We start from the raw sequence: 27,355 nt of genomic DNA, 5'->3' as shown, positions 1-27,355 counted from the left end.
ATGGATATTTTATTTTTAGCTGAATATGAAATTTCACAAGCGACCTGTCAAGCTCCTGTTTTCAAGAATGACTTTATTTCACACGTCAAGACAGGCTGGGAAATTAGTTTTTCCCACAGAGGACTCTGATTAGGGATTACAAAGTGAGTGTGGCGCAGAGTGATTTTTCCTCCATCTTTTCGCTCGCCCCACCAGCCTAGAGAGTATCTGACTCTGCTGACTAAGGGGAGCAATTCATTACCATGTGAGGGAGGGGGACTGGAAGCAAGATAGTCATATTAAGTAGACTTGCTGGCCCAAGAGAGAATAGGGAAAGCATAATAATACTTAGACCTTACGTTATTCTTTTCATCAGTAGATATCAAAGTACTTGAAAAAGGAGGTTGATTTGATGGAAAAGGAGATAAATGCTGATTCCAAGCAGCCCATTGCAGAGGCACCAGCATCGATGCTCACTCTCATGATGGTCTTTTCTGACTGTGGGTCTGCAGGGTAGCGAAATAAACAGGTCTTTTCCTCACTATAATGCAGAAGTACATTTCAAACATTATTGACTTACCCAGTGGAACTCTCTTGGGGTTTGGCAAAATATAAGGTCCAGTCCAACAACCAGAGAGAGCAAGAAGGAGATTATGTATTACTAATAAATGACTGAGCAGACAGGACCTATTGCCTTTGTCAGCAGACAACAGATGATTTACACTGCAATTTAGCTGCTTGCGGAAGCAATAAATAGTCCAGATGAAGGGCTCTGGGGTTTTTACCATGTGGAAAATCTGGCCCATTCTGGGGTATTTCTGTTGTTATTCAGTGGAGCAGTAGTCACTGGAGTAGGGAGTAGCCTTGTTCTGCTGTAGATGAACAACAGTGTTTGGCTCCACTGCTAAAAGTCCTGCACTGGCAGATCTGATAGAGTTTACTGCCTGATTTCCTTTGGGCCACATGAAAGAGCTGCACATGAGGAACCACACACAGAAAGCATCAATCCCAAGGTCAATCTTCATATTCAAGAACATTGCAACATCTCTACTGGCTACACATCTCTAATCCCTTACATGCCCATCTCGTTGCATATCGCTCTTAAAAAAACCCTTCTTTTTCTCTTCTTTCTCTGTAGAGTGTGCTCTGACTTGCATTTATTTGCCAATGGCCTTTCTGCTCTGTGTATGTGATAGCGATGTTCAAAGAGGCCTGAAGTCCTGCTGCGACAGGCAACCCAGAAAAACATCTCATAAGAGGCAATACGAGATCCCATTGGGTCAAACAGCTGCTGTGCAGTCACTGTGACTCACATCAGGAGGGAAGAACACTCCAGGGGCAAGCACTGCATGTGGAGGTTACCCATGTTTTCATGATGCCATCTACAATAATAGCTTGGTTTTCAACAGTGTGAGGCATCAGCAAATGCCTGAGGCAGTTCTCTGGCCCTAAACCTTCCAGGGCAAATAGAGTTAGAAATAAAAGAGGAAGGAAGAAGACACCAACTTATTTACACTTCTCTGTCCTTCTAACAAGAGCAGGTCATACCTTCCAAGTCCCTTTGCAGAGTTGAATACTTATGTGCCTTATTCAGTTTCAAAATCCTGCATCCTGCATTGTGCCCACGGTGCCGCAGCCTCTGCTCTGCAAATCACAACAGCATCTCTAAACAGCCCAATCTGCTGTGGACCAGTGCCTCCCTCCAATACAGCTGCAAATAGGTTTAAATCATTAGATTCAAGTTACCAAACAGTCTCTTGGATCAGGGTTAATTAAATGAGTGTTGAAATCTAATTAAGAACTGGTCCAGGTGATAATTAGCAGGAAATGTATGCATTAAAATATTCATTTGTCGATGAGCTGCAATTAAGAGTGTGATTTGGGGAAGGATCAATAACTACATCATGTGATGTAAAAAAGAAAAAAAAAAGAAAAGTCACCTAGCCTTCAACAGAAATGCAGGGGAATTTTGCCTAGGTTTTTTTTCCTCTCCCCCTTCCACTCCCCCTTCTGTTTTGATTTTTTAATAACTTCTGAAGATTGCTCTCTATCCTTGAATGGAGCATTCATCTCTCCGTCCCTTTGTTTTCCTGAAGCACTTCTTTCAAAACCTTGCTCTTCACCACATTGTGTTAGCGGGTTATAGATTTATTAGAGAGAGACTAACAGGTCAAAAAGAAAGATTCTTTACCAATGAAAATCACTTTCTCCCAGAACAGACTGCTAATCCGGGGGAACATCGCTCATTGTGTGGCCTTAGATTGCTGGGGTCTTTTTTTAGCAAGTTAATTCTTCAAGTCTTTATTCATAACCGGGGATCTGGAGAGGCTGTTGAATATGTATAGCTTAGACTTATATATATGTACATCCATAGCTGTGGTTTACTACACTCTTCCCAGTTTGTAGCAGAGCAACTCTGCTTTCACCGAGACTATTTTTTTCTGTTTACAGTTACATAGGGGTGTGTGCAAACCAGTTTATAATATTGTTCCTGTGCAATCTGAGAAAATCCACCTCTGTTAGAAAAAAGAGGGTCCTGAAATAGCTCAGTTCCTCTGGTATGGAGCTGGTCTTCCTCTACTGCCGCAGCCAGAGGCTGAGCTGGTAATTTCCTGCTGACTGTATTTCCATCAGTGCATACCAGTTTGTCAAAAGGGAAGTGTACCATGGGAGCACACTGATTGTAGCTGCCCTTTGTCAGTCTCCTGACAGCTCACCTGTTCTCCCCAGGCTTGGTGGCAGCCCAGCTCCTGAGGCAACTGTCCCCTGCTGCCAGGGGAGTGGTCAGATTCTCCCCTCTCTGCATCTCCTCCATCTCCAGGGAGAGACACCTTTTGGGGAGTCAACCAACCCATAAAGTTGGGACTTCCTTGGAGCCAGACAAAAAAACACCAGGGCCTTCCTTCCTAAGTAGATCTTTTTCTTCCCATCTCTGCTTCCTATGTAAGGATTGCAGCTACTGACCTTTCATCTCATTTTGGGAAGGAGAGGGATTTCTTTCATTCCCAAAAGCACTACATTTTTCACAGTTTTCTGCAGGCAGTTCTGATGATCATCTGTAGTTCTGCACTGGTGTTGACTGCAGACAAAATCCTAATATTGTAAATCTTTCCTAGAGACCTGTAACTTTAAATGTGTTTTTTTTGTGATAGTCACTATTTTCTACTATTCATGGAGGGGAAATTCCGATCCATCCAGTACTATTTTTGCTCCCCTACTTTAACAGTGCAGAAGAGATGTTGTTTCATGACGATACATACACTCTGCCCAACATACAATACTGACTCTTATCTCCAAGGCTGGGCAGGGATTTCTCACTGTGGGTTACAAGACAGCAGAGTGAAAGGGCAATCCAGTCCAGGGGTCTAGAATGCAGAAACCTCACACATTCCACTGAAACAAATTGGTCCACAAATCCTACCACATTCATTCAGCAATGCCTCTTACATTTTGCTGCACTGAGTCCAGATCTTTGTCCTCTGATAAGGACAACCTGTTGGCCCTGAAGGTTGAAAGAATAAAGCAAAAACTTTTGCAGAGGGAACATGAATGACAGGCTAGGAGTTTGAATCTGGGGGGAAACTAGGAACCAGGCTACTGTCATTCACCCTCCTGGGTCCCTTACTTCATTCCTGATGCTCTCAGCCCCTTGCAAGGGTCAAATTCAAAAACCTGATTTTTTACATGGAAAAAAATCAGCTCCAGCAGAATTTTGTTGTACCAAGTCTGTGTTACATGTATGGATTGGTGAGCCAGTGTGTATCTAGCTCACTCCCTCTTGTGTGTCCTTTTGTTTCCTGTTCTGCAGGGAGCCTCTTCAAGCCTGGTGGTGAAGTTTGCGGACACGGACAAGGAGCGTACAATGAGGCGCATGCAGCAAATGGCAGGACAAATGGGCATGTTCAACCCCATGGCCATCCAGTTTGGGGCTTATGGCGCCTATGCACAGGCAGTAAGTATAGACACCGGCTCTATGCATGTTCATGGAACTGGGAATAATATCCAGGGTAGACAAGGGAATCTCACAGGCAAGTCTCAGAGGTGCAGTAGCCAGTTCTAGCACTGACCACACTGTGATCATGTGTGCACCCATTCAAAACACTTCCTATGGGGTCTGAGCCATTTCTGTCAAATAAAAGCACAACAAGCCTTTGAGGATTTGGATAAAATGAGCCTGAATTCAGCTTGTCCTAGTTCTCTGCCTCATGTAGCCATAGCCCTCCTGCACCATGGATCGTTGTGGGCACCTTGGAGTGACCACAGGATAAAATGGCAGCTGTTGACAGAAATACTTTTAGGTTCACGAAAGCACGCTATATAATAACAAAACGGACAAGCAGATAAGCACATATACAGTTTTGACTCCCCAAAACAGTATGATACAAGCACACTGAGAGAAAGTCCTGTTGCACTTGCTTCAGGTACGTTATGTACATACCAAACCTAGACACTGGGCTCCTGAGAAGATGTGACTGTATAGGGAGCTGGGCTTTTGATGATGCACTGAAATGGAAGTCTCTGGCATTAGTACTTTTTCTTAGGCTACAGTTAACAAGGACCTGCAAGACAAGATTGGGTTCACGTAACTTGGACTCTCTGCCAGGTATTTCAGAGGCAGGTAGAGGTGATGCCTGTAGCAGGCAGACACAATAGACACCATACTGACCAGTGACTTTGTTGCCTTCTCTGGAGTGCATTTGCAGGCAGTGTGTCTGAGTGCTTCATCTATTTGGTGACAAAATGTGACCGTCTTGTACTCTGCAAGGTTTGTGTACAGGAGGGAAGTACCACTTTCCAGAGTAACATATTCTTAAATGAGAGACCAAATGCCTTGCCTGAGGTTTACAGGGCCAGCTCAGGAATCACGCTCTGATGAACCCATAGTCCCTCCAGTACACTGTCCACTGGGACTTTGCTTTCTTCCCTGACTGTTTCTTTCTCATTTGTTGGCACCGTGTATTTCCCATCACATGCCCATGTTGTCTTTTTAACTTGAAGATCTGAAAATATCTGTCCTTCTCTGAGTGTCCTGAGCCTCACTGAACACTTGGTACAACCCTTGTGTGAGCCATGCAGAGTTGTGAGGATGTGCTGTAGAGCTGCACAGAAGTTCCCCCTCTCCTCCCAGCTTCACCTCTTGGTGCTGTTCTGGACTTTTTTATTCATTCTTCTCTAGAAAAATTCTGGGTTTACTTCTTTTTTTACCTCTCCGTTTTTATTCCCAGACTAAGTCAATCTCTTGTCTCCTCCTTTGTCCTCTGCTCCCTTCCTCACATGATAGAAGAACTGTTCCCTCCCCAGCCTGCCTGTGTTTAATTGTCCTCCTGGTCAGGGAAGGCTGCAAGAATTGGAAAAGAGACAGTAAATCCCATCTGAGCCCAGGTCAGTGGCCAGCAGCCTGGCAGAGGGATGCAGGATCTTTGCCCCCACATATCACAGGCATTAACAGGAGGCAACCCACGAGCAGTTTGGGATGAACATTTGCAGAGATTGTTAGGCAGGAGATGTGGCTTCAGTGTTACTCTACAGGCATTGATCAGGCAGCTGGAGAGATGGTAAAGACACCACTGTCCTGATACTCTGGTCCAAAAACTCTTCTTGCATTAGTTTTAATCAAGAATAAGTCTCCTAATTTCCAGCCTAGGTTAATCCTGATGTGAGAGGATGCAAGTCTGCTCCTTTACATGACAAAACTCTCCTCCATTTCTCACCAGATAATACAGGTGCATTATGACAGTAGGTGAGGATTTATAGCTGAAGGAAGAGTGAAAACAATTCCTGGTCTGCTCTCACCAACTGAAAAAAATGAACATTTTCCATATTGATTTCTGTTAAAGCAGAATTGGACCCGTACTCTTTTTTTTTTTTCCTGATAAATATGCTAATAATGGGGAAAGAATAAGTTTTAGATCTTGACCCATTGGATATGACAAGCTGGTGACACCAATTACCCTGGGGAGTTCAGAGCTGTCTAAATGATGGGATCACATTTCTGTTTGGTGCCTGTACACCCAGAGCGTGCTCAGATGCTGTCTCTCAATCAGCTTCCCTATCTGTTTCATCTCACAATCTAACATAAAAGGGAAGGAAGGGAGCGTCGAGGCTCTGTGGCGTTCCCTAGGTCCTGATTAATCCACCTCGGACCGCTGGCTCTTATATATCAAGGTGATTGGCACCTCACAAATGCCAGCAGGAGATGGAGGGATTGATAAGGAAGAGGGAAAGGGAGAGAGCAGTTTTATTCAGCCCAAAATGGAGTCAAAGAGCTAATGCAAGTCAAGAGGAGGGAAGGTGAAACATCAGGATCAGTACTGTCATGATGGGCGCTGCCACAGCCACCAGCAACTCCTGTGACACTGGGTGAATTGTTTGACCTCCTGGTCTTGTTTCCCCATGTACAAATAAAGCTGATGATCAGATTTATTTTCTCTTCTCCCTCAGGGACACAGCTCTCTCTTGTGCCATCCCTCCGTGAGTTTTCACACAGTGGTAGGGCAGTAACACAAGTGCAAGAACTGCCTCAGTGCTTGGTAGTAAGGTCAGAACAAGCAGGAATCGTTAGGCTCTCTAATTCATACTTGTAGCCTGTACTCCCAGCTATCCCCCTACTCACCTGACTCATGTCTCCAAGAGTTCCCAAGTAATCCCATGACCGTAGATTATCAATAGTTTCTAATGGTCTATCCCCATAGAGGACATAGTCCCATAGGCTGCAGTTTCTTGCTGTATTTCCCCCAGAGAAGCATCTTGCACGTCACTGTGACTGGATTAGCTCCTGCAAAAAGGTCTCAATCCATCAAGGTGGCCAGTGCATCAGAAACCCACATGACAAATTGATGGGCACCTGTGGGTTTGCAAACCCAGCAGCACCACTGAGGAGAAGCAGCGAAGGTCTCAGTCCATCGATGTTTGACTGACAGTCTTCAGTGTTGCCACCAGGACTGATTTGGGCCCCAGCTCCTCTCTAAGTTATCTCCTTTACAGCTCAGCAACTGGCTATGTCACAGTTCACTCCCGGCTGCTGCTGCACGCTACCAACCCACTCAGCCTCAGCTTAACCACTTTAACCTTGATAGCAGTGACAGCCTCACATCAGCCAAGCAACCAGTCCTCGGGTTCAGCAGCCATATGGCCTCAGACCCAGAGGTAAAAAATATGAGGAAGCAAAGGGACTTCTCCACTGTATGTGGTTTTCCATCCCCTCCTCATGTGCCACCTGCAAGCAGACCAGACAAAGCTTGGCACCAGCCCTGTGTGCTGTTTCAGTGACACAGAAAGTCACATCAGATTCACCTCACCTCTTTTGTATGCACCTCAAGGCCAGTCAGATTTCATTGCTTCCTAAAGCTCCCAGAGGCCCTACACTAATTTGTTTCAGAGTTTGGTGGTTTGTTCTTTTTGTTTGTATTGGTGTGTTTGGTTTTGGGGTTTTTTTTTCATTGTTTTAGGGTTTTTCTTTTCAACAATATCTTCTCATACTCGTTTAATTTCCCCTTTTATGGGGCAATTATTTATTTTATTTCACACATGTACAGGGCATCAGCCCTTTTTGGTGTCAGGTTACCATGGATATACACCAGCTGGGTATTGATAGCTGTTTCTGCAGTCTAAGTTAAGGCCAGATTGAGGCATAGATCTGAACTCAGACTGGAGAGAAGGAGAGTGAGGCTGGCTGGCACTGCCTTGATTTGCTGCAAGTCAAGAATGAGCCTGCAGGGACATAGTCCACCTCAGAGGAGCACAGCACACCTTCTTACATCTTGGTAAGAGGTGGGATGGCCAAGCCCAAAATCACAAGCAGTGAAAATCAAAACAGACTGTGAATAGTGGTAGTACAGTCCTGGCCCAAAGAAACAACAGTGGCAAGAGTTCCTCTAGGTCTTTCTGTGCAGAAAGTGGCAAGGGGTAGTTAGGAGCTGTCTCATGTCAGTGACACCCCACCATGCAGAAAGGGAATGTGCATAGATCAAAAAAGGCTTAGGGAGATGGGAAAATGCAGAAGAGCAAAGCAAGAACAAAGGAAAGAGCCTTGGAAAGTGACAGATACAGTATAAATTATTTAATTTTTAAATTATTTAAGATAAGATCAAAGTCATAAATCAAGTTTGCATAAAAAATGGGGTGGGAGTGTTAGCCATGGTCTTCTGGCCAAACTCCAGCCTTGGGACTGATTGCACTCTGCAGCAGGGGATAGGCATAGAGTCTGTGAGTAAAAACAGACTGGGACAGAGACAACACAGGCAATGCTAACATTTGCTCTCTGGCCTGGAGCAACTCCTTTCCCATCAGTAAATCCTGGTTCCCCTCACTCTGAAAAAGTACAAAAGGCTGCTGCTCCCAAGCTTCAGACAAAAACTTCAACAAATCTGGGAATGTCCAGCACAGTGGAGCTATCAGTCATCATCACAACTGGTCTTCTTGGGAAGTCAGAGCAGCAGTGACTACCATACTGACCACAAAAGCCTAGGCATCCCCTTCTACCTCCCTGTCGAGCTCCTGTGGAGATGAAAGGATATTTCTGCTAAATGATCTGAGGTAGTGCTGATGGGAAGGATCGCTGCTTCCTAAATTTATTCAATTTGTACTGTGAAATTATTTTGGAAAGATACTTTAAAAAAAAAAAAGAAAGCTATCCCTATGAAATCAGGGGGAAATTACTGACTATAGGCTATCTTCTGGATATAATAGTTATTACATTTAAATTGCCAAAATGGGATAGTATATTTGGTAAATACTACCTGGTATGCAAATCACTTGCTCTGATCCTTTCCAGGAGAGGAAGCTATATTGAGGCCATAATACTCTGTAGCAGGGCTAATACCATGTTTCTGACCACCAGCTCCCTGGTAATTCAGAAATAATGAACACTCATATTTGGGCTTTCTACACAATTTTTTTAGGCTCTGTTTTTTTAACTCAGCTCACAGGAAATTAGAAACCTGAACTATTGTGTATCAGACTTCAGAAAGACACTAAGACACATGAATACAAGTGTTGCACATTTGTTTGGGTTTTTTAAAAAAAAATTAATTAAATTTAAATTTTACTTTCAAAACAGAAATTTATGTTTTCTTGAAGACATTAAAAATGTATGAAAGACTCTTCTGGTTTTTTTACCAATTTTCTTCTGTCAGTTTGAAGGCTTGGAAGATATTTTTGCTTTATCTCCTAATGGCCAGTTAGGTAAACCAGGGCATGAATTTGTCAATTCTGTGATTTTACCAAACATGAGTCCTCTTGCTGCTTGATTGATCACTTTACTTACCTCTTTCTATCACAGGGTTACCATGAGGATTCATTAGCTAAGTGTCTATATAGACTGTTAGAGGTGGGAAGTGTGGGATGCTGTTATTACTTTTATTATTATTACTGAATGAAGAATATGAAAAGTCAAACAAAACATCATGTGGTTCAGAGATAAGAATGGAAAACAACACTGAAAAAAAAGGAGAAGGTCATCACATCTTTCAGAGTAAGACCTCCCCAAGGGCAATGATCATGCTATTTCAAAAAGAGTTCATCAGAAATAATCCCCCTCTCTCCTCTTCCACTTTTCATTTTCACATGCATTTCTTGTGGGGGCTGGGGAAGGCAGGCTGTGCATTCTTGTCCTGTTTCTAGCAGGAGTTTTTGACCTTGAGAAAGTTCCTTCGTCTCCATGCAATTGTTCCTCCTCTAAGAAAATGGACAGCATTTCTTGCCCTTGAGTACAGTTGCAACTCAAGGTAGCAAAAAGATGCGTGAGACAAATCTTTCCATCTCCCTCTATTGACCAACCATCACTGCCACCCCTTCCCATGGTCTGGATGGCTTTACCAGCACCTCTACATCTACCCCATCAGTTCTCAAGCATTAGGATGGAGACTGCAGGTTCTCTACCTCTTGAGGTGCTGTCCAGGGGTAGGAACCTGTCTGGTAGCATCTGCTGGTCTCCTCAGAAGATAAATATTTGAGCAAAAGAAAAGATAGCAGGAAAGAAGGAATGAATCTTTAAAATGGATTGGAAAAAGCTCTAAATGCTGAGGCAAAGGTCATGCCAAGGAAGTAAGAGAAGCAAAAGGAAATACGTCCTTTCAGCTAAGGGAGGAAAAAGCTCCTCTATGTCCCCTTGGATCAGTTTGAGATAATAAGGCTGCTGCCTTCCTGATTAGTGCTCTGTAGCCCCAGCCCAGACAGGGAAAATCTGCATTTCAAATGGCATATTTTAAAGTACACAATACCCAGGGGCCCTGCTGCTATTGATTTGCCTCTGGTGGGGTCACTGCCTCACTTTCTACAGTTTCATTAACTGGGACCATACACTGGGTATCTTTCAAAGTGAAAAGAGAGTGGATGGGACATTTGTCTTCCAAGGGAGCTGGGGAAGGAGTAGGGTGACTTTCACTGGGAATGCCCTGGAGGTTTTATAAGGAAGACTGGTGACCCTTACAGGACTTGCTCTCCTTTTGTAAATTTCCCTGGAGCCATTCTGGGAGGGGAGGAGGTAGATCTTATGCTGTCAACTTCTTCCAAGGTGACTGAGTTCCCGTCCTCCCACCTGCATCATGCCACTGCACTCAGTCAGGCTTTGACCATCAGCCACTGGGCTGGGTGGAATCTCCCTCTTCTTTCTCCTTAGCCTTTACCCCTGAGCACATCCAACAAGATCAGGATGGGTACAAATGAGATCTGTGACCTTAGAAGGGAGACAGAAGGGTTGTCAAGAGTTGAAATGTCCAGATGTATAAGCCAGTTAACTGGGGTACACATCTGTGTTCAAATGTGCAAAGCTCTACTCCTTCCACCTCCAGGTAACCCCAGGTTACCCCAGAGACTGCAGTGAGGTCTGTGTCCTTTGGGTCATGGTGTGAAGGGCTCCAGCTTATTTCAGCATGCCAGGTCTCTAGGACATCTTGGAGAGTACATCCACAGAGCACTGAGCATAACAGAAACGGGGTGACTACTCTCTGCAGGATGTCTGTTGCAGCAGAAGCACCTGATCTAGTTTCCCAAATCACAGCTTAGGACCTTATTTTTACTGCATTTGCTTTTTAACCCAAAGCCAAATTTAACCTCTTTGCTCCTCATGGTCCTCATTCAGTCTCTGTGGGAGTATGGCCAGTTTTAAGTGACCATTTCACTGAAATCCGTCAGGCTTCAGGCTGCAGACCCTGCACCTTCAGCACAGATCAGTAGATTAGGAACATCTAGTTCTTCTCACAAGGAGGGGCAAAATACCATCTTCTCTCCAAAGGTCTGTGAAGGGCATGAATGACTTTACATGCAAAAACGAACATGTGTGTAGCCAAGGCATACTCTGCAAACACGCACCTTCCAGTGCAAATTTATAATCCCTCCAAAAGCACAAGAAGTGACACACTGAGGTTACCTGATTTGCAAACAGGAGGAGCACCTGCCATTGTTAACTCTGAACAGCTTAGAGACATCCATAAGCAAGAAAAAAAGTTGCATAAGCCATAATTAATGTCACAAGTGACTGCCTAGCTCTGCTGAGTGCAAAATGGAGATTTTCTTTGGAGCAGTAGAATCGTTTGTACTACTGTTGCCAATGCAGCAACTTTTTAGATAGAGCCCTGTTTCTCAGCAGCATAAGTGAAACACAAAAACAGGATTAATATCTTTCTTTTAAATGGATGTGAACCAAGTTCCAAAAATATCTGCTGAGGGCCAGGTAAGGGGTGGAAATTATTTCATCTGACTATGTTGGTAGGTGCAGCTGAACCAATCAACTGAGGTTTCACTTCCAGTCAACAGGGAGAAACAAAGCTGCAATCCACCTGCCCAGAGGCTTTTGGGTGCAGAAGAGAGAGATGAATCTTGGCCTAGATTCCTCTGCCTGTTATCACATCAACCATGATGGGTGACCAGCTTACAGGAAACCCCATCTGTATTTAGTTTATTGAACCTGACAGTGGGAAATGCCAAAAACATAGTCTTCTGCCTACTCTAGAAGGTCTCTCGTTAAAACACCAGGCTGATATCTGCCAGCAAGACTAACTATGGAACACACACAATCAGCCATACATCACTCTGTTTTTAGGTGGGTTTGTTCATGCAGCTGTGGTCACCTGTGGAGAAGAGCAGAGAAAACTCATCAAGGGCCAGACTGGGAATGTCCCCAGCCCTTGCAACTGCATCCATCTCAGAGAGATGTTACTTGGGTCTGCAGAGCTACAGAGATCCTATAGGCACAGATCTTGGCCATCATTTCTGTAACCAGCCAGTTATATCCTCCTCTGTCCTGGGTAAAAGAACTCAGCACAGAAAATGAGATATGAGTCAGCACACCTAGTGTTGGAGTCAATCCAGTGTTAAAGATGGATGGATTCCCCCTTTCTCATTCACTTCATTGGCATACTTTCTAAAATCACCTTCTCAGTACCTTCTCTGCAGAATAAACCCAAATAATGTCTAGAAACAAATGTATTCCTTAAAGGGGAATCAGCATTGTGCCATAATAGAAAAGACTGTCTAATCACTCCATCAGTAATTACAAAGAACAGGATATCACTAATTAAAACGTGAAAGTGTCTTATGCAGGGTATAATAAAAAAGGGTAATTAACAATCAAAGGGAAAGCCACCACTTTGCCTCCAATCTGCATTAGGCTTCAAAAAACAATAATACTCAACTCCAGTGCAACACTTTTCATCTGTAGATCTGAAGGCACTCCTACATGGTTGGGCAGGTATCCTGTGTCTCCTGTTGCTGGAGAAACCAAGGCAAGTTCACACAACATGTGCATGGTTATTCAGCAGGTCTGTAGCAGAGCACCCTTTACTGATGGTGACAAGTTTCAGTATTTGAATGAGTGCAGTTCATTTTCAAGGGTTCATTCAAGGCATTCATTGAATTTAGTGTGTATTTTAGCGCGTATGTGTATGAATAGCTAATTTAGCTGATATTTCAGTTAGCGAACAGTAGGGAAATGTTAGCTGTAAGTGTGTTCCTTGCCATGACTTTTGAGATCTGTTTAATGCTGAGAAGCAGTCCCATGTGCTTAAAGAACAGCGTCAGAAGGTGATTTCTTGATGGGAGAGAGAGTGAAATGACAGAGAGCAGCAAAACAGAGTTGCTCCAATTCTGGAGAAAGCATAGACATGAGTCACTTCTAAAATGACTACAGAAAAACATTTTTCTTCTCCACTATTATCATCAAGGCACAGATTACCAGAAGCTGGGCAAGGTACAGTGAGGTTTTACTCTCTGTGCATCTTCTTTCCCCCACACCTTCTCTAAGCATCCACCACTGGTCACTGCTGGGGATTGGATACTCGGACATACCCTGCCTGGCTCCTCGTACAGCTCCAAGGAAGGAGACAAGAGGCAGCTTCAACCAGACTGTCTTATCCTTCACTTTATAAGCCCACTGCAGCCATAATGTACACATGAACTGCACCAGCTGTGTTCCAGGTTTGGAGTATAACATAATGATAACAAAGTCTGGTTTTAATGAAAGAAGCATTTCCAGCATGTACAACCATTCACCAGCCTTCTGCTCTAAAATTTTTACCCCCGGAATGCCTCAAAGTATAGCCTGGGTTCCTTATTTCTGCTTTTGGTAGGTGCCCTGAAACAAGCAATATTTTGATCACTTTCTGAAAAAAAATTAATGTAGGAAGTCAGCCTAGATTAAAACCATGGGAAAGGGGTTTTTCTGTTAGGCAATACTAATCTTGTTAAAGTAGGGGAGCTTCCTCCTCTTGTACAGCTCTTCTGTCTCTGCTTGGTTGTTTTGGAAATAGGTGCTATAATCTGGTCAAAAGGTTTGGTCATGGTTTTGCTCTGTACCCACTAGAGGCTTCCTAGCAGCATCAGAAAAAGTGATTTTTGTCCCTGACAGGTGGAAACAAATCAGGTTATCCCTAGAGAACTAGCCAGGCTTGCTGCTTTGGAGAAGGAATCCCCTTTCCCTACATACACCGGTCTCCCATCACTAACCACCAGGGCTTTCCCAGAACTTTAAGCAATGTAAGCCATGAAACCTCTTTGCTCAGGTATATAGTCTTTTCTATGTATAAAGTCTTTTCTCTGCCCTTCTTATCAGAGAAGTACCAGGGAGTCAGAGGGTTGTTTCCAGCTCACGGGAGACCTCCACGCTGGGGGAACACATGGTGGGGGTGGGGACCACAGAGACCCCAAGCTGCAAAGACAACATTTGCCTCTGGCTCCTGTGGCGAGGAGGAAGGCCAAGCCTTGGGGGTACCACAGGCCTGGTGGGCTGACACCTCAAAACAGAAGGGCGCATCACACCCTCACCAGGCCCCCACCCTGGGGCCAGTGCCACAGGCTGCCCAGCCAGTGACCGCGTGATATTTTTTCCCTGCTCTCTTTGTTCCAGCTGATGCAGCAGCAGGCCGCGATCATGGCCTCGGTGGCGCAGGGCGGATACCTGAACCCCATGGCAGCCTTTGCCGCGGCCCAGATGCAGCAGATGGCGGCTCTGAACATGAATGGCCTGGCAGCCGCCCCCATGACACCAACCTCAGGTAAGGGGGCAGAGGGGCGGAGAGGGAAAAGGGTGGGAGGCCTGGACACATCCCAGAGGAGACCTGGCAGGACATGTTAGCTCTCTGTTATAGCCACCTACAGCCAGGTGAGGATCGGTCTCTTCTCCCAGGGCACAAGTGACAGGACCAGAGTAAACGGCCTCAAGTTGCACCATGGGAGGCTTCGACTGGGTATTGGAAAAGGTTTCTTTGTAACGGGCTGCCCTTGGCAGTGGTTGAGTGTCCATCCCTGGAGGTGTTTAAAAGATGTGTAGATGTGGCACTTAGGGACATAGTTTAGCGGTGGGCTTGGCAGTGCTGGGTCACTCAGTGATCTTAGAGGTCTTTTCCAACCTTAACCATTCTATGATTCTGTGACACTTCCTCATCAGTGTTATCTCATACACAACTTCTCTTTATCTCCGAGCACCCTCCAAATGCCATAAAACATCCTGTAGTGTCCTGCAACTGGTTTATTGGTGCATATATGTGTCCAGCTGGTCAGTGCTGGTGCTGCCACAGCCAGGCTGGTCCAAAGACAAACAAAATAGGGTTGGTGGTGAGATGCATTACCATAAACAAGATGAGGTTTTGCCTTTGGGACACATAAGCCTTTCCCCTGTTATGAGATAGGATGGTAGGTATTTAGGGAAGGTATCTGGTGCTATCTGGAATGAAGGCCTTTGGTGAGAGCGTTTCTGGCTGCTGGAGCACAGACAGGTAGTCAGTGAAGGGCTGCCAGGATCTGTCTAGGCTGTGAAAAGCCTATTGTAGGAGCTTCAATATATGGTTCTGTGGGCAAAGAAATAAGCTGAGAAGATGGAAACAGGTCTGTCTTTCCTGGGCCTTGAAGCACAGGGATATCACTTGGGAAGGAACAGGTCAAGGAATGATCAGGGCTGGTAGTTATGGAGTGGTATGGGGCCTAATAGCAGTGAAGAAGGGAAGCAGGAAAGTTGGGCCAAACCTCAAAAGAAGTGAGAACCTGGAAAGCCTTGCAATATACCAGAGTCTGGTAGGGGAGCAAAGGTCTCAAAGGTGCATCTTCAGAGGACCACTTCTAAGAGACAGGCTGGGATAAAAGGGTCCTTGGGGTGACATAGCTTGTTTCTCTGAGAGGTACAGGGAATGGGAGTGTACTCAGAGAGATATGGCATACCAGTGACCTTGTGTGAACCTGGAAGCATCCAGCTGGCCTGGAGAGGACCAGCTTTACAAAGGTGTGGGACAAGACATGCAAGGAGTGAGATGTGTCTGAGCCTGCTGTGGTGCAGGCAATGCTGGGTAGAGCAGAGCAGTAAGAGAGGAAAGAGGCAGCTTCACTGCTGAATATAAAGAGATTTGCACCAGCCCCAGAGTGGGAAAGTGCCGTCTTGCAAAGTAGTCAGGAAAGATGCCTGGTGGTTGAGAAACACTGGATGGCAGGGAATTAAGGCACCAAAGCAATGCAGGTTAGGCCATTCCTAATGAACTGAGCTGTGCTAACCTGTCTGCCAAAGGAAATCTCCCTGACTGCACACAAAATCTCTCTGCAATCTGTAGCTGGGAAAAGCATCAGCAGCTACTGGATCATATACATATCTTTTCCTTTGCTTGTATTAGAATACAAGTGAGTGAGGGGAAGAGGGAGAGAAAGAAAGACAGATCTCATTCCATACGAACTTACGGAGACCCAAGGAAAAGCACTTGACTCAAAAATCTTATACCACACATTTCAAAATATATGTTTACACAATGATAAAAGTATAAACAATGAGTCGATGGAGCTCCTGCAAAACCAAATAGAAAAGTGGCTTAATTATATGTGCACCCTTTAAACCACTGCTGGAAAGATTATCATATTTGCATTAGCTAGATTTGTTTTGTGTTGGTGGAAGCAGAGAGAACATCAAACAAAGACTGCCTGGAATTCAAATGTTGTCAGGGCCTGGAAAGCTGAATCCAGGCAGTAGTATGTGATGGACCCACCACAAAAGAGCACAAGCTCTTTTGAATACGTATAAGTCTTGAAAATGGTGAGTTCTGTGAGATAGATGTGAACACACCTGTAAAACAGCCAAATTATGTGCCTACCATGATATCTAGCACACAAAAAGCAACCCAGTTCTTTTTAGGTATAAACTCCTGCTCTTCTTCTGCTGTGACCAGTGTCTTTCAGAGCCACAGAATCTTGGATCACTTAGGTTGTAAAAGACCTTTAAGATCATCAAGTCCAACCATTAACCCAGTACTGCCATGTTCACCACTAAATCGTGTCCCTGAACACCATATCTACACATCTCTTAAATACCTACAGGGATGGTGACTCCATCACTTCCCCAGGCAGCGCCAGTTCCAGTGTTTGACAGGATGAGAAGACTGTTAAACTCTGACTGTCAGAATACAGGAGAGAAACTCATGTTTTTTACGTGCTTTCTGGATCACCCATGACTGGTCATTGTTGAAAATAAGATGCTGGTTTAGACGATCCCTCGATGTCTTCCACGGTGGCCAATTTTGCACTCTCCTAATGACATATTTTCAATCACAGAGCCTATTCACTTTGGTATTATTGCAGATTTACCTTGAATGAGTAACTTCCTTCATGAAAAACCTCTGTGGTGGGTTGTGGAAACATCCATTGGCAATTATTCCTTAGGAGAAATGTTTAGACTTTGAAATTACTCCTTGTATTACTACAACACTCACAAAGCATGTTATAAGATGCATAGAAAACGTTTCACATAATTTCTGAGCAAGCAAGCCTGCAACACTAGCAGCGATTTCTGAGTGGCCAGGAGATATCTGAAGCCTAACATGAATTCTCCTGCTGGCTTTTGTTAGCATTCAGAAAGCCAAATGGAAAATGATCACTCTGCTTCATAGCAGGATTTCTAGTCATTGAAGTATATCTTTGTTCTGCCTTGGAATGAAAATGAAATATTTCAAAGTTCTCTGAAAAAAAAAAAAAAAAACAGGCATCAGAAAAAGTGTTTGGAACATTGAAAAAGTAAAAAGAAAGTGTTCTGATCTTTCCTAAGCAAAAGAAAAATTGTGCTAGAGAAAAAGAATCTGGTAACCCAGGAGTCCTAGAGGCATTGGAATTATTGGCTCAGCCTCTATGCTGATATCTTCGGGCCTCCTAATCCAGCTGGTTTCCTGTGTGTCCACCCTCTAGGAGAGAGGGTTCCTTGGGATATGGCCATGGGTTCATTCAGGGTCATGGGACCTACAAACTCAGAGAGTTCTGGATCCAGCCAAACCTAACAGATGAGAGACAGTGTCCTCACCTGGCTGTGACCACACAAAAGTTAGACATCTCATTTAATCTAGTCACCTGGCTGGCCTGCAGTCAGTGTGGATGACGATAGGCAGTCCCAGTGGGTAATTCAGACCATAAAAATTTTAATGCTGTTTGCTGTCATTTTAACAGTTCTCCATCAAGACTCAGGTTTATCTCACACACAGTCCGTAATTGTCAGGCAATTAATTTAACATCTCTGAAAGTTTAGTTCAGGTTTTACATTTCTCCCATCTCTGCTACAATATGGGTGAAAAGTGGGTCTGGCAGTGGATCTGCTACCCTGTTAACTGCAAAGAGGGGCTAGAAATTAAATTTCATTTAGGCTTTCTTCCTTCTCTTCTCCCTCCCTCCCTCCCTCCCTCCCTGTGTTGTAAATCTGCACCTGGTGTAGCTGCAGCAAGAGATCTCAAACGAGGGATGAAATCCACAACTGGCATCCACCACCACCATTTGTTCTCTGCAGTGGCATTATGCCAGTTTTACTCCAGCTACAGATCTGACCTCTCCAGGGGGGTTCTTTATAAGAAGAAAATTAAAAAATTCCAATGAATATGCCTAAACTTCCTTAGACATGCACAAAATAGCAAGCACAAATCCCTTGTTGCAATTTTAGAAAAAAATTACTTACATTTTCTATGCAAATAAAGGAGAGATCCAGAAAAGCAACTGAAATTTTAAGTAGCCTTTGTGATTTGCAAGCTGATGGCATATGCTAAGAGCATTGCCTTTGGACTTCAGTTGCCACTGCTGGCTCCCTGTACCTCCACAGAGGGCATTTTTAAAGGCCAACACCATTTAAATAAGCAAAAGGGAAGCAGCAGCTTGTCTGCTCAGAGTATAAGAAATGAGCTGAAATACTGCCTGGTTTTTGGGCTACTCAAATCTGAACATATTAAAACACCTCATGCATCTGCATTGGCTTTCTTAAAGCACCAACACAGATTTAAGCAGTCATTACATTGTGTTACTGGACTTACCCATCATGGAATGCTGTTGTGGTGAAGAAAATATCTGCAATTGGTTTTAAAAAGAGGTTACTGCAAAAGTCGTGTTTTCTACCAGTAGTATACCCTGACACAGAAAGATATTGCTAAAGATAAGATAGTTAAACATCCCACACACAGGCAGCAAGAGAAAAATACTATTTCAGCATCCCTAAAACCATCCTGAATATGTCACAAGAAGAACAGCTGTCCAGTCATTTTAAACATAGATATAGGAGCAGACAATGAGGTAGCAGAGGGATTTGATTCTACTCCCAGAAATTTGAGAATTCTCTATCAGTGTGTGACAAGATCCCACCCAAACCACAAAGACTAAATTTTTCTTCTGAAATAGCAACATTAGAGTCCCAGGATGCATCAGGAAAGAAGGAAAGGAGTATGATTCCATGACAGGAAAAATTTGACCCTGTTCACTGGGGGAAGTCTATTAAAACTCTGTAAAGTCAAGTTTGAGCCAAAGAGTGACATTAAAAAAAAGTATCCCTGGCTACATTTAGGCTGCAAATCAACTTGCCAAGCCTTTTAAGGATCCCTAGTGTTGAGAAGGTTCAGAATGAGTTTGCGTGAGAGGTGTATCCTGAGAGACTGCAGACAGAGTAGTCCTGGAAGTCAGTACACGCACAGAGCTCCAAAGGGAAATTGAGAGCAACTGCTGTAGAAAGGTAGGGCTGGGAATTTTTTAAAGATTTGCAAGCCTTTCTTAAATGCTTTCTGAACAGAGGAGCAATGGCAAGCAGTCCCTTCATTTGCTCAACAGCTTGGGAGATTTTTCATTTCTTGGATTATCGGGAGGTTTCTGTCTGGTGGTCACAGCTGTTGTGTCAGCAGTTTTCCCCGTGTAGCTGTTGTTGTTTCCAGTACTCCTCAGCTCTGACTTTGTGTCCTCCCTGTTTGCAGGTGGAAGCACGCCTCCTGGCATAACTGCACCAGCTGTGCCTAGCATCCCATCTCCAATTGGGGTGAATGGTTTCACCGGCCTCCCGCCGCAGGCTAATGGGCAGCCAGCTGCAGAAGCCGTGTTTGCTAATGGCATTCACCCTTATCCAGGTAAGCCAGACCAATGCTGTGCCCACAACCTGCTCCCTCAGTGTTAGGGAAGGCTGTCCACATCCACAGGCTTTGTCCAACAAGAGACACCTCAGAGGGATTATGCCTCACACCATCAGGACTCACTTCAGCATTGCTGTTTTCAGTCTTACGCAGCTACAGCAGTTAAACAGTTCAATCTGGATGATAAACACCAAGGGCATGTTGGAGGTGAAAAAATTTGGTACTGAATATCTGAGTGCTCAGTTGCTGGATAGTGTGTCTGGTGAATACAGTCATGACAACCAGCATGTTTTGCTTCAGCTAAAAATTGAGCTGAGTCCTGACCAGTTCATGCTGGTAGATCTCTCCTAGCTTTACACCCAAGGGTCTTGCTCCTGACTGGCCTTGAAGGAGGTGTGCTAAGCCTATTTGCATCTGCTAGCACCCACCATTGGTAACTCCTGCTGGAATTCCCCTGCAGCCAGGTGTCTCTAGAGGACAAGTCCAAAGGGTCCACGTGTCTGCTGACCAAAACTGCTTCATGTGTGCAGAGAGCAGGTGTTGGTCTCTGAATTGCTTACTGCATCCAAATCCTATTGCCTTACGAGGCCTGGAGACTAAAGCTCCATTAAATATAGCCACTGAATGGGCTCAGGTTCACCTTTTTGTGTCACACTGCCAGAGAACTGCTGCTGGGATTCAGACTGTGCCTAGCTCAAAGATGCCAGCACTGAAGGAGGGATTTTGCAAGCACTGACAGTCATGGATGAAGGAGGGAGGTTAAAGAATACATATCTGCCTCTGTTTACAAAGATATGAACAGTCTTAGGCTGTAATCACCAAGAATTCAGGAGTTCACCATCCCTTCATGTGCATCTACATTTTTTCAGTATTCTGAAGATTTGAGATAGCCTCCTTCTGCTAGGAGGATATTTTTTACCATTGCTGTACACATACTAATAGTAACAAACATAGCAATAAAAATTTAAGTAAATGTTACTAATTGATCCTAATCACCAGCTGGCAAAGGAGTATTTTACCCTGGGGCACTCATAGATTGATCTAGACTGTTAGGAATTCGAATACTGAGTCAGATACTCCAGCCAAAAAGCCCACAAAACCTCTGAGAAAAAAATTCTTTCGATCTCAGCCAGTCCTAAAAACTCAGAAGAGTCATCATCACAGGGGACTTTAGGAGCCACAAGGAAAAATACCACATAACAGAGAAATATAAAAGCCTTACCTAGGTATTGACAAACAATTGTCCTCCTCCTAACAAACACTTTGCAAATATGTAGCTGTGAGTTCAACTCTAAGAAATGAAATCAAGGAACTTATCTACTAAAAGTTATAGCCATGTATATATGTTTTTGTAGCAGCTTAAGGGCAGGGGAGATTTTGGAGTCTTGTGAAGGCACCAAAAGATTGCAAAGAGCCTTTAGTATGCTCTGTGAGCTCAACCACAGCACCGAGAAAACATGCTGTCTTTAAGGTTGCATAAACATAGCCATCTGTTCTACTGTCCATTTATTTCAGTATCTACCTGTTTGCCAGTCTGTCATCTCTCTGTTTATTCATCCATTTATGTGTCTGTCTTTTTTCCTTGTTTATTTAGCTCCTTTTAGCTAATCTTCCATGATCCATTACTGTGGATATCAGAGAAAAGATGTTCTTTCTAGATGAATCTTAATGACTTGAGCTTTTGTTACTATCCCCAACTATCCCCATAATTAAAGAAGCCTTTCACTTAGGTATTTCATCCATGCTTATATAAAAGTCAATGGCCTTAATCTGATTCTCTCTGAGTTTCGGAGAGACTTGCTCAGCCAGCAATTCACAGTAAGTCCCTGCACAAACACCAACAGCTCGACGCACTAAAAGGTAACAGCCATCCTTGCTCCTCTTCACGTCAGGCAGAGAGACTCCATCCTGCCAGTAAAGCTGACATCTAAATAGTCTACTCTGTGTAAAGTTTGAATTTATCTCAGCATGTCTTCAGCAATATATTTGTCTTTCTCAGTGCTCAGCTTCCCCATAACTTACTGACATCTTAAGTTATAGCAGAGGTGTAAAGGGAACAGTGGCAGGTCAAACACTCACCTCTCATTTTACTTTTGTCTGTCCCTGAAACACTGAAAGCAAGCCCATGTAGCTTACATCATGTGTTTGCTCCGTCTAATTCTCTCCCTTCTCATGAGCGTTTATGCACTCTCCAAAACTCCACTCCTTGCCACAGGCTTTATTGAGTCCTGGAGCTTAGCAGCATGAAAAATAAAAGGATTAGTCATTTATATGGGTAATGAGAACATCCGCAGCCATATTAGACTGGATAAAATGTAGATAGGACACAAAACTTCATGCTTTATGCTATAAGCCAGCCACTAATTGCTTGGGGTTAGAAAGAAATTTTCATCACTGGGCAGCTTATTCCATCGTTGTTCATTATGGGATTTTTCGCACTTTCCTCTGTTGCATCTGTTACTGGCACTGCCCTGTGGTTCTGCATGTCTGTTTCTAAATGCAAGGGTAAAAATAAAATATTACAATGGAGCATGCAATTGCATTAACAGTATAGAGAAAAAAAGAACATGACAGTCCCCATCGAAAGTCAGCGTATTCCAAACAACTTTCCTTTATGGTATATCTCTCATTCTGAAAGTGGCTAAGACTGCTGCAGTATTATGTACATAATCATAGTCTTGCTATGATTATGACTTGCCATATATTGTTTAAAGCCTGAATGTTGCTCTCAGATACTCTTTCATGCTCCACAAAAAAAATCCTCAAATGTGGGTTCACACCATTATATCCTGTAGCAGAGTGTTCTTTGTTGTCTGAAAATAGCAAAACAGGACAATGAACATCTATAGAGGCATGACATCATACCATTCTGACCCAAATAAATTCAATTAAATGTGCACTTTATCTACGTGTTCACCTTTGTAGCTATCCATAATATTTTTGATGCTGCCTCTAAAGGAATTCAGAATTCCACAATCTTTATAAAAACATCTCCTTATTATGTAATTGTATTTACTCTTTAATGTCACTATTTTTTTTTTCTTCTGTCTTCCCCTGTGCTCTTTTTTTAAGATTCCCTTTGACTGGAGAAGAGACACACACAGTATCATTTGAGTTAGACTATCAAACCATCCATGGCTTTGCAGCAAAAGCCGAAGTAGATCGAACATCCCTACTCATCAGGCCTTTTATCACAGCCCCTGTCCCTGCAGGAATTAGCTTTTTCTGTGAATCTGGTCAGTCTATGAATCCATGCAGTAGCACTAGAGAACCATTCCTTACAGGCACACTCTTTGCAAGCCAAGGTCTCACCTTCTCCAAGATCAGCCAGTACATGATGCCTCAGTGCACTTTTTGCCATGGAGTGAATAACAAGTCAGCAAGTATTTCCCCTTTCACCAGTCTGAGCCCCTTTGGAGATTCGACCTTTTTGTATATTAATTCCTACCCTTTAATCTTTCAGTTTGCAGAGCTATTGAACGTGGCGATGTGTCACAATATATAGTGGGGACAAAGAGCATAATCTGCTGTGCCATGATACTGTGAGTCACTTTGCAGCAGCACAAGAGCGTTTGCCATTTCCACATTAGTCATAGTAGCAGGGATTGTGCTCTTCTGCCAAAGCTTCTTAGCCACCCAGAGCCCAGAGCCTCTCCTGTAACCATGTGTGATGTACAATAACAGTAGAGACCATCTGCACTGGTTTCTGCTGTGCCTCACCTCATCAGAATTCTGCTTTCTGGTAACAGGTCCTGCCTTACTGAATTGCATTGTGAGAGAATGCTCAAAATGCTCATTCAAAGATAAAGCCTCTTTGGAAAGAGAAAGGGAGAGATGAGAAAATCATGAGACCAAAGGGCAGCAAACAAGAGAGAGAAGGGATTGGCTGTTAAAAAATCAGTGAAATGAGGAAGCTGGAAGAGGGAACAGAGCAGAGCTCCCAGAAAAATTTGACCCATTTGTAACTGTCTGCCGTGCTCCATGATCTTCCAGTGATGTGCCCTGAAAGAAGTGGAAATACACCACATAACATCCTACATCCTTATTCCTTCTGTGCTGAGAGATCTACAGCTTAACCAGAGCCTGGGATGGATCAGTGGTGTATCAGCTTTGTGGAACCTTAGATGGGGAATGCTTTCACAGATGCTGAGTTCATCTTCCTCGTGAGGGGATGCAGAGAGCCAGGCACTGATCTCTTCTCTCAGTGGCAGGACCCAAGGGAACAGCATGAAGCTCTGTCAGGGGAGGTTTAAGTTGGATATCACAAAAAAGTTTCTCACCCAGAAGGTGGCTGGGCACTGCAACAGGCTTTCTAGGAAAGTGGTCACAGCACCAAGCCTGACATACATCAAGAAGCATTTGGACAATGCTCTAAGGCCCATAGTTTGATTTTTGGGGTTCTCCTGTGCGGGTCAGGAGTTGGATTTTGATGATCCTTATGGATCCCTTTCAACTCAATATATTCTATGCTTCTGATTCAGTGCATTTGTTCTCGGTTAAGGTTGCTTAGGAAAACAAAAGTTAAGTTCCCTCAGTTCCTCCTAATACATTAAAAACATTTCATCTCATTTACTCTTTTCAGGCACACTATGGTTCTGTTTCTGACTGCCCACCACTGACAGGACTAGCTCTATGTGTCCTCTCTGCAGACATAGCAGAAGTTTCTCCAACTTTGGCTGTACAGTGGGCTGTGCACATCTGGGCTAGCAAGACAGCAGTCTCCACTTCATACCCTATTTGGGGTCCAGCCCTCTCCTGTGAGCACTAGCTCTCAGTACAAGGCAAACCTTTATGCCCACATGTTTCCAAGCCACTGCTGAGATGGCAGTAAGGGTGTGCCCCACAGAGTTCTGCAGGAACTCATGTCTTAGAAACTGGACCAAGACCACCAATTCAATTTCCTTGGCTTCAATTTCCTTGAAGAGATATCAGGCAGTCACTTGCTTCACCCATTGCCAGCAGAGACAGGATTCAAATTCCATATGTAATTATTACTTATCACCCAAACTAATTCTGTAGGGGAGGAGTTCATAGCATGATAACATGACAGCCTTATCTATCTGCTTGTCAACGACTGGTAGCATGTCTGGTGGGCAAGCTGCTGCTCCAGACCAGAGTCCAGTGTCAGTCCTGATCATCCATCCAGTGACACTGGGCAAGATCAGGGTTTCACTTGTGCAGAGAAAGAAAAGACCTGTCTTCCCACACCCCAATGTCTACCCTGATATTTCAGACTTAAAAGATGTCAGACAAGAAGAGTTAGATACAAAATGAATCAGGAGAACAGAAAAAGAGTGACCTGCCTGCACCTCTAGAGGGTCTGGGACAAAAATCAAACCCCACAGCATTCAGTCCAGGCATACACTATGCCCTAGAAATGTGCCTGGCTCAGCTACCCTGGGGCTAACTTCTTCACTACAGGAAATCTCTGTCTGTGTTCTGTTTGTCCACCCTAAGTCTTCGGGTGAGAGCTTTCCTATTCATATTTTGTATCAGCAGTTCCAAAACTGCAACAGAGAGCACCTGAGACATCATTATGACTAGGAAGCATTTATTTGACCCATTTGTAACAATCTGCCATGTGCCATATACCACACTTTACTGGTAAAATAAATAAGTGAAGGAATGCATTCATTAAAAATATAATAACAAGTTGCCATCTTCAATTGTAGTCTAAGCTACTTTAATGATGCCATGTACTTCCAGTGACCATGCTGCAGCTGTAATGAATGAGGTTGTTTAAGGCAGTTGTGTGAGCCTTTCCAGAGCCAAAATGTTTTCTCCTCTAATCTGGAAGAAGGTTTAAACACAAATCAGGCTCTGTGCTGATGTTTTCAGTAGCATCTATGTGAGTTAAGACCTAGAGCTTTATTTTTAAAGATGACTTAAACAAAGGTCCCCCAAAATATGGGCTTAGAATGCCTTAATCGCTTTTAAAACCTGGCCCTGGCTTCTGAGATTATGGCCTTAGGTAAAGAGAGGGATGTCTGGCCCTGGCTTTGCTATTGAATTAGTTTGTCACCTTGACTAGCCATGTCCACCTGTCTGCATTTCTGAGTCTTCTGTGTTTTTCTTGCTTTGTTCACTGAAAGTTCTTCATTGTCAGACACGTCTCCTGTCATGTTTTTGCTTGACATCCATCTCAGATGCAACCTTATTAGGAATGGGGCTTGGAAGTGGGACTAGTAAGAAAATAATAAAGATACTCCTGGTTTCCAAAATTGAACTGCATGAATTTTATAGTAAGATCATATGTAGTCCTAAACAAGTATCTACAATACCTGAGGATGCTACCAAAATGGCTTTTCCTATTAACAGGATGAAGCAGAGGGTACAAAAGCCCTCAATTTCTTTGCTCTTCTGATGTGTAGGGGAAGAGACAGTGGAACAACATGACTTTAACTGAGCGGTGTCCACCCCTAAATGGCAAAACGAGACTGTAAAACACAGGATCAGCCTCTGTTTTCTGCTAGATCAGCACATTCTTTCTGTTATTGCAGTTATTGTTGTGTCTGAATACCTAATTAATTACAACAGTAAACGCTGGCTTCTTTAATCACAGCATCAGCTGTCCTAATCAATCTTAATAATATGGAATCTGTACTATGGTACCCATGAATTTTAATCTACATAAATTTCTTAAGACCTCTCGCAAGCTTGTTGTACGAAATGATATAATTATGGATATAGATTAGGGCTGTAGAGAGTGATTTAAATTGGATTTAAGGAGAAGGTGAATAGAGCCCTCCCACTCAGTTATTTATTTATTTTAATCCTGGCCTTCACATAGATTTTTTTTTTTTTTGCTATCATTATGTTATTACCCCCCACACTCACTGAACAGCACTATCTCTCTTTGATCACCCTCCTCCCCTATCCACTTTCCCGAAGGTGACAGTGGCCAAGCTGCAGCTTCTGGGAGAGGTGTAAAATACCTTCATGACAGTAGGAGGAAAGAATAGATGGGGCAGACCACAGAGCTGTGGATCCAGTTCATAACTTGCTGTTTCAGACCCCTATAGGAAGTATCTCTGCAAAATAGGGTGAAATAGATGGAATCGGGCATGTCTGTCAGAAAATGCACAAACTATCAGAAGCAGGGAGTGGAGAGAGTATCATATAGTTCTAAGCTGACTCCTTCCACCAAAATTAAATCCCAAGATCTCTTAAGGGCCTAAAATGAGCTAGACCCTGCTCTTGTCTCTCAGAAGCACTGGCCCCCTCTGGTTTCAGAGAGCAGATCACTTTAGCTTTCTCATACCTTGAGCTGGGACAGGGAGGCTGTCCCATACTCCACTGAGAGGTATGGAAGACCCCCTTTGGATGTCTCAGACAGTAATCATCATCCTTTTTCCTCACCATCCCACTGGCTTAGGTGCAGATCCTCCTGATTTATACCCTTGACCACCACAGCAGACTCCAGCGTTCTGTGCCCTGCAGCCATTTCCACTTGAGGCATCCATGTAACAGCTTGTCTTGGCCAGACACTCTAGCAGGGCTACTGACATCTCAGGAGAGAGAATCTTTATAGAACATCATTTAAACCAATT

The 27,355-nt window shown here is 43.8% G+C and overlaps 1 protein-coding gene across 14 annotated transcripts in view; it reads left to right on the top strand.

The window, feature by feature from the left end:
• Nucleotides 1-27,355, top strand: part of CELF4 (CUGBP Elav-like family member 4) — a 702,013-nt gene that overhangs the window by 616,416 nt on the left and 58,242 nt on the right. For all 14 annotated transcript variants that reach the window (XR_007630533.1, XM_050329238.1, XM_050329237.1 and 11 more), the window contains exons 6-8: nucleotides 3,788-3,931; nucleotides 14,321-14,468; nucleotides 19,653-19,802. Coding sequence is in view for 13 of the 14 variants with exons in the window: in XM_050329238.1 (XP_050185195.1) it covers nucleotides 3,788-3,931; nucleotides 14,321-14,468; nucleotides 19,653-19,802 (442 nt within the window). In the remaining variant the exon portion in view is untranslated. The remainder of the gene's footprint in view (nucleotides 1-3,787; nucleotides 3,932-14,320; nucleotides 14,469-19,652; nucleotides 19,803-27,355) is intronic.

Source organism: Myiozetetes cayanensis, unplaced genomic scaffold (genome assembly GCF_022539395.1).
Source record: "Myiozetetes cayanensis isolate MyiCay16 unplaced genomic scaffold, myiCay2020 scf4, whole genome shotgun sequence".
In the NCBI taxonomy this organism is placed as follows: Eukaryota; Metazoa; Chordata; class Aves; order Passeriformes; family Tyrannidae; genus Myiozetetes; species Myiozetetes cayanensis.
Note: the sequence above shows the minus strand (reverse complement) of the source record. Positions and strands in the feature narration are given on the sequence as shown.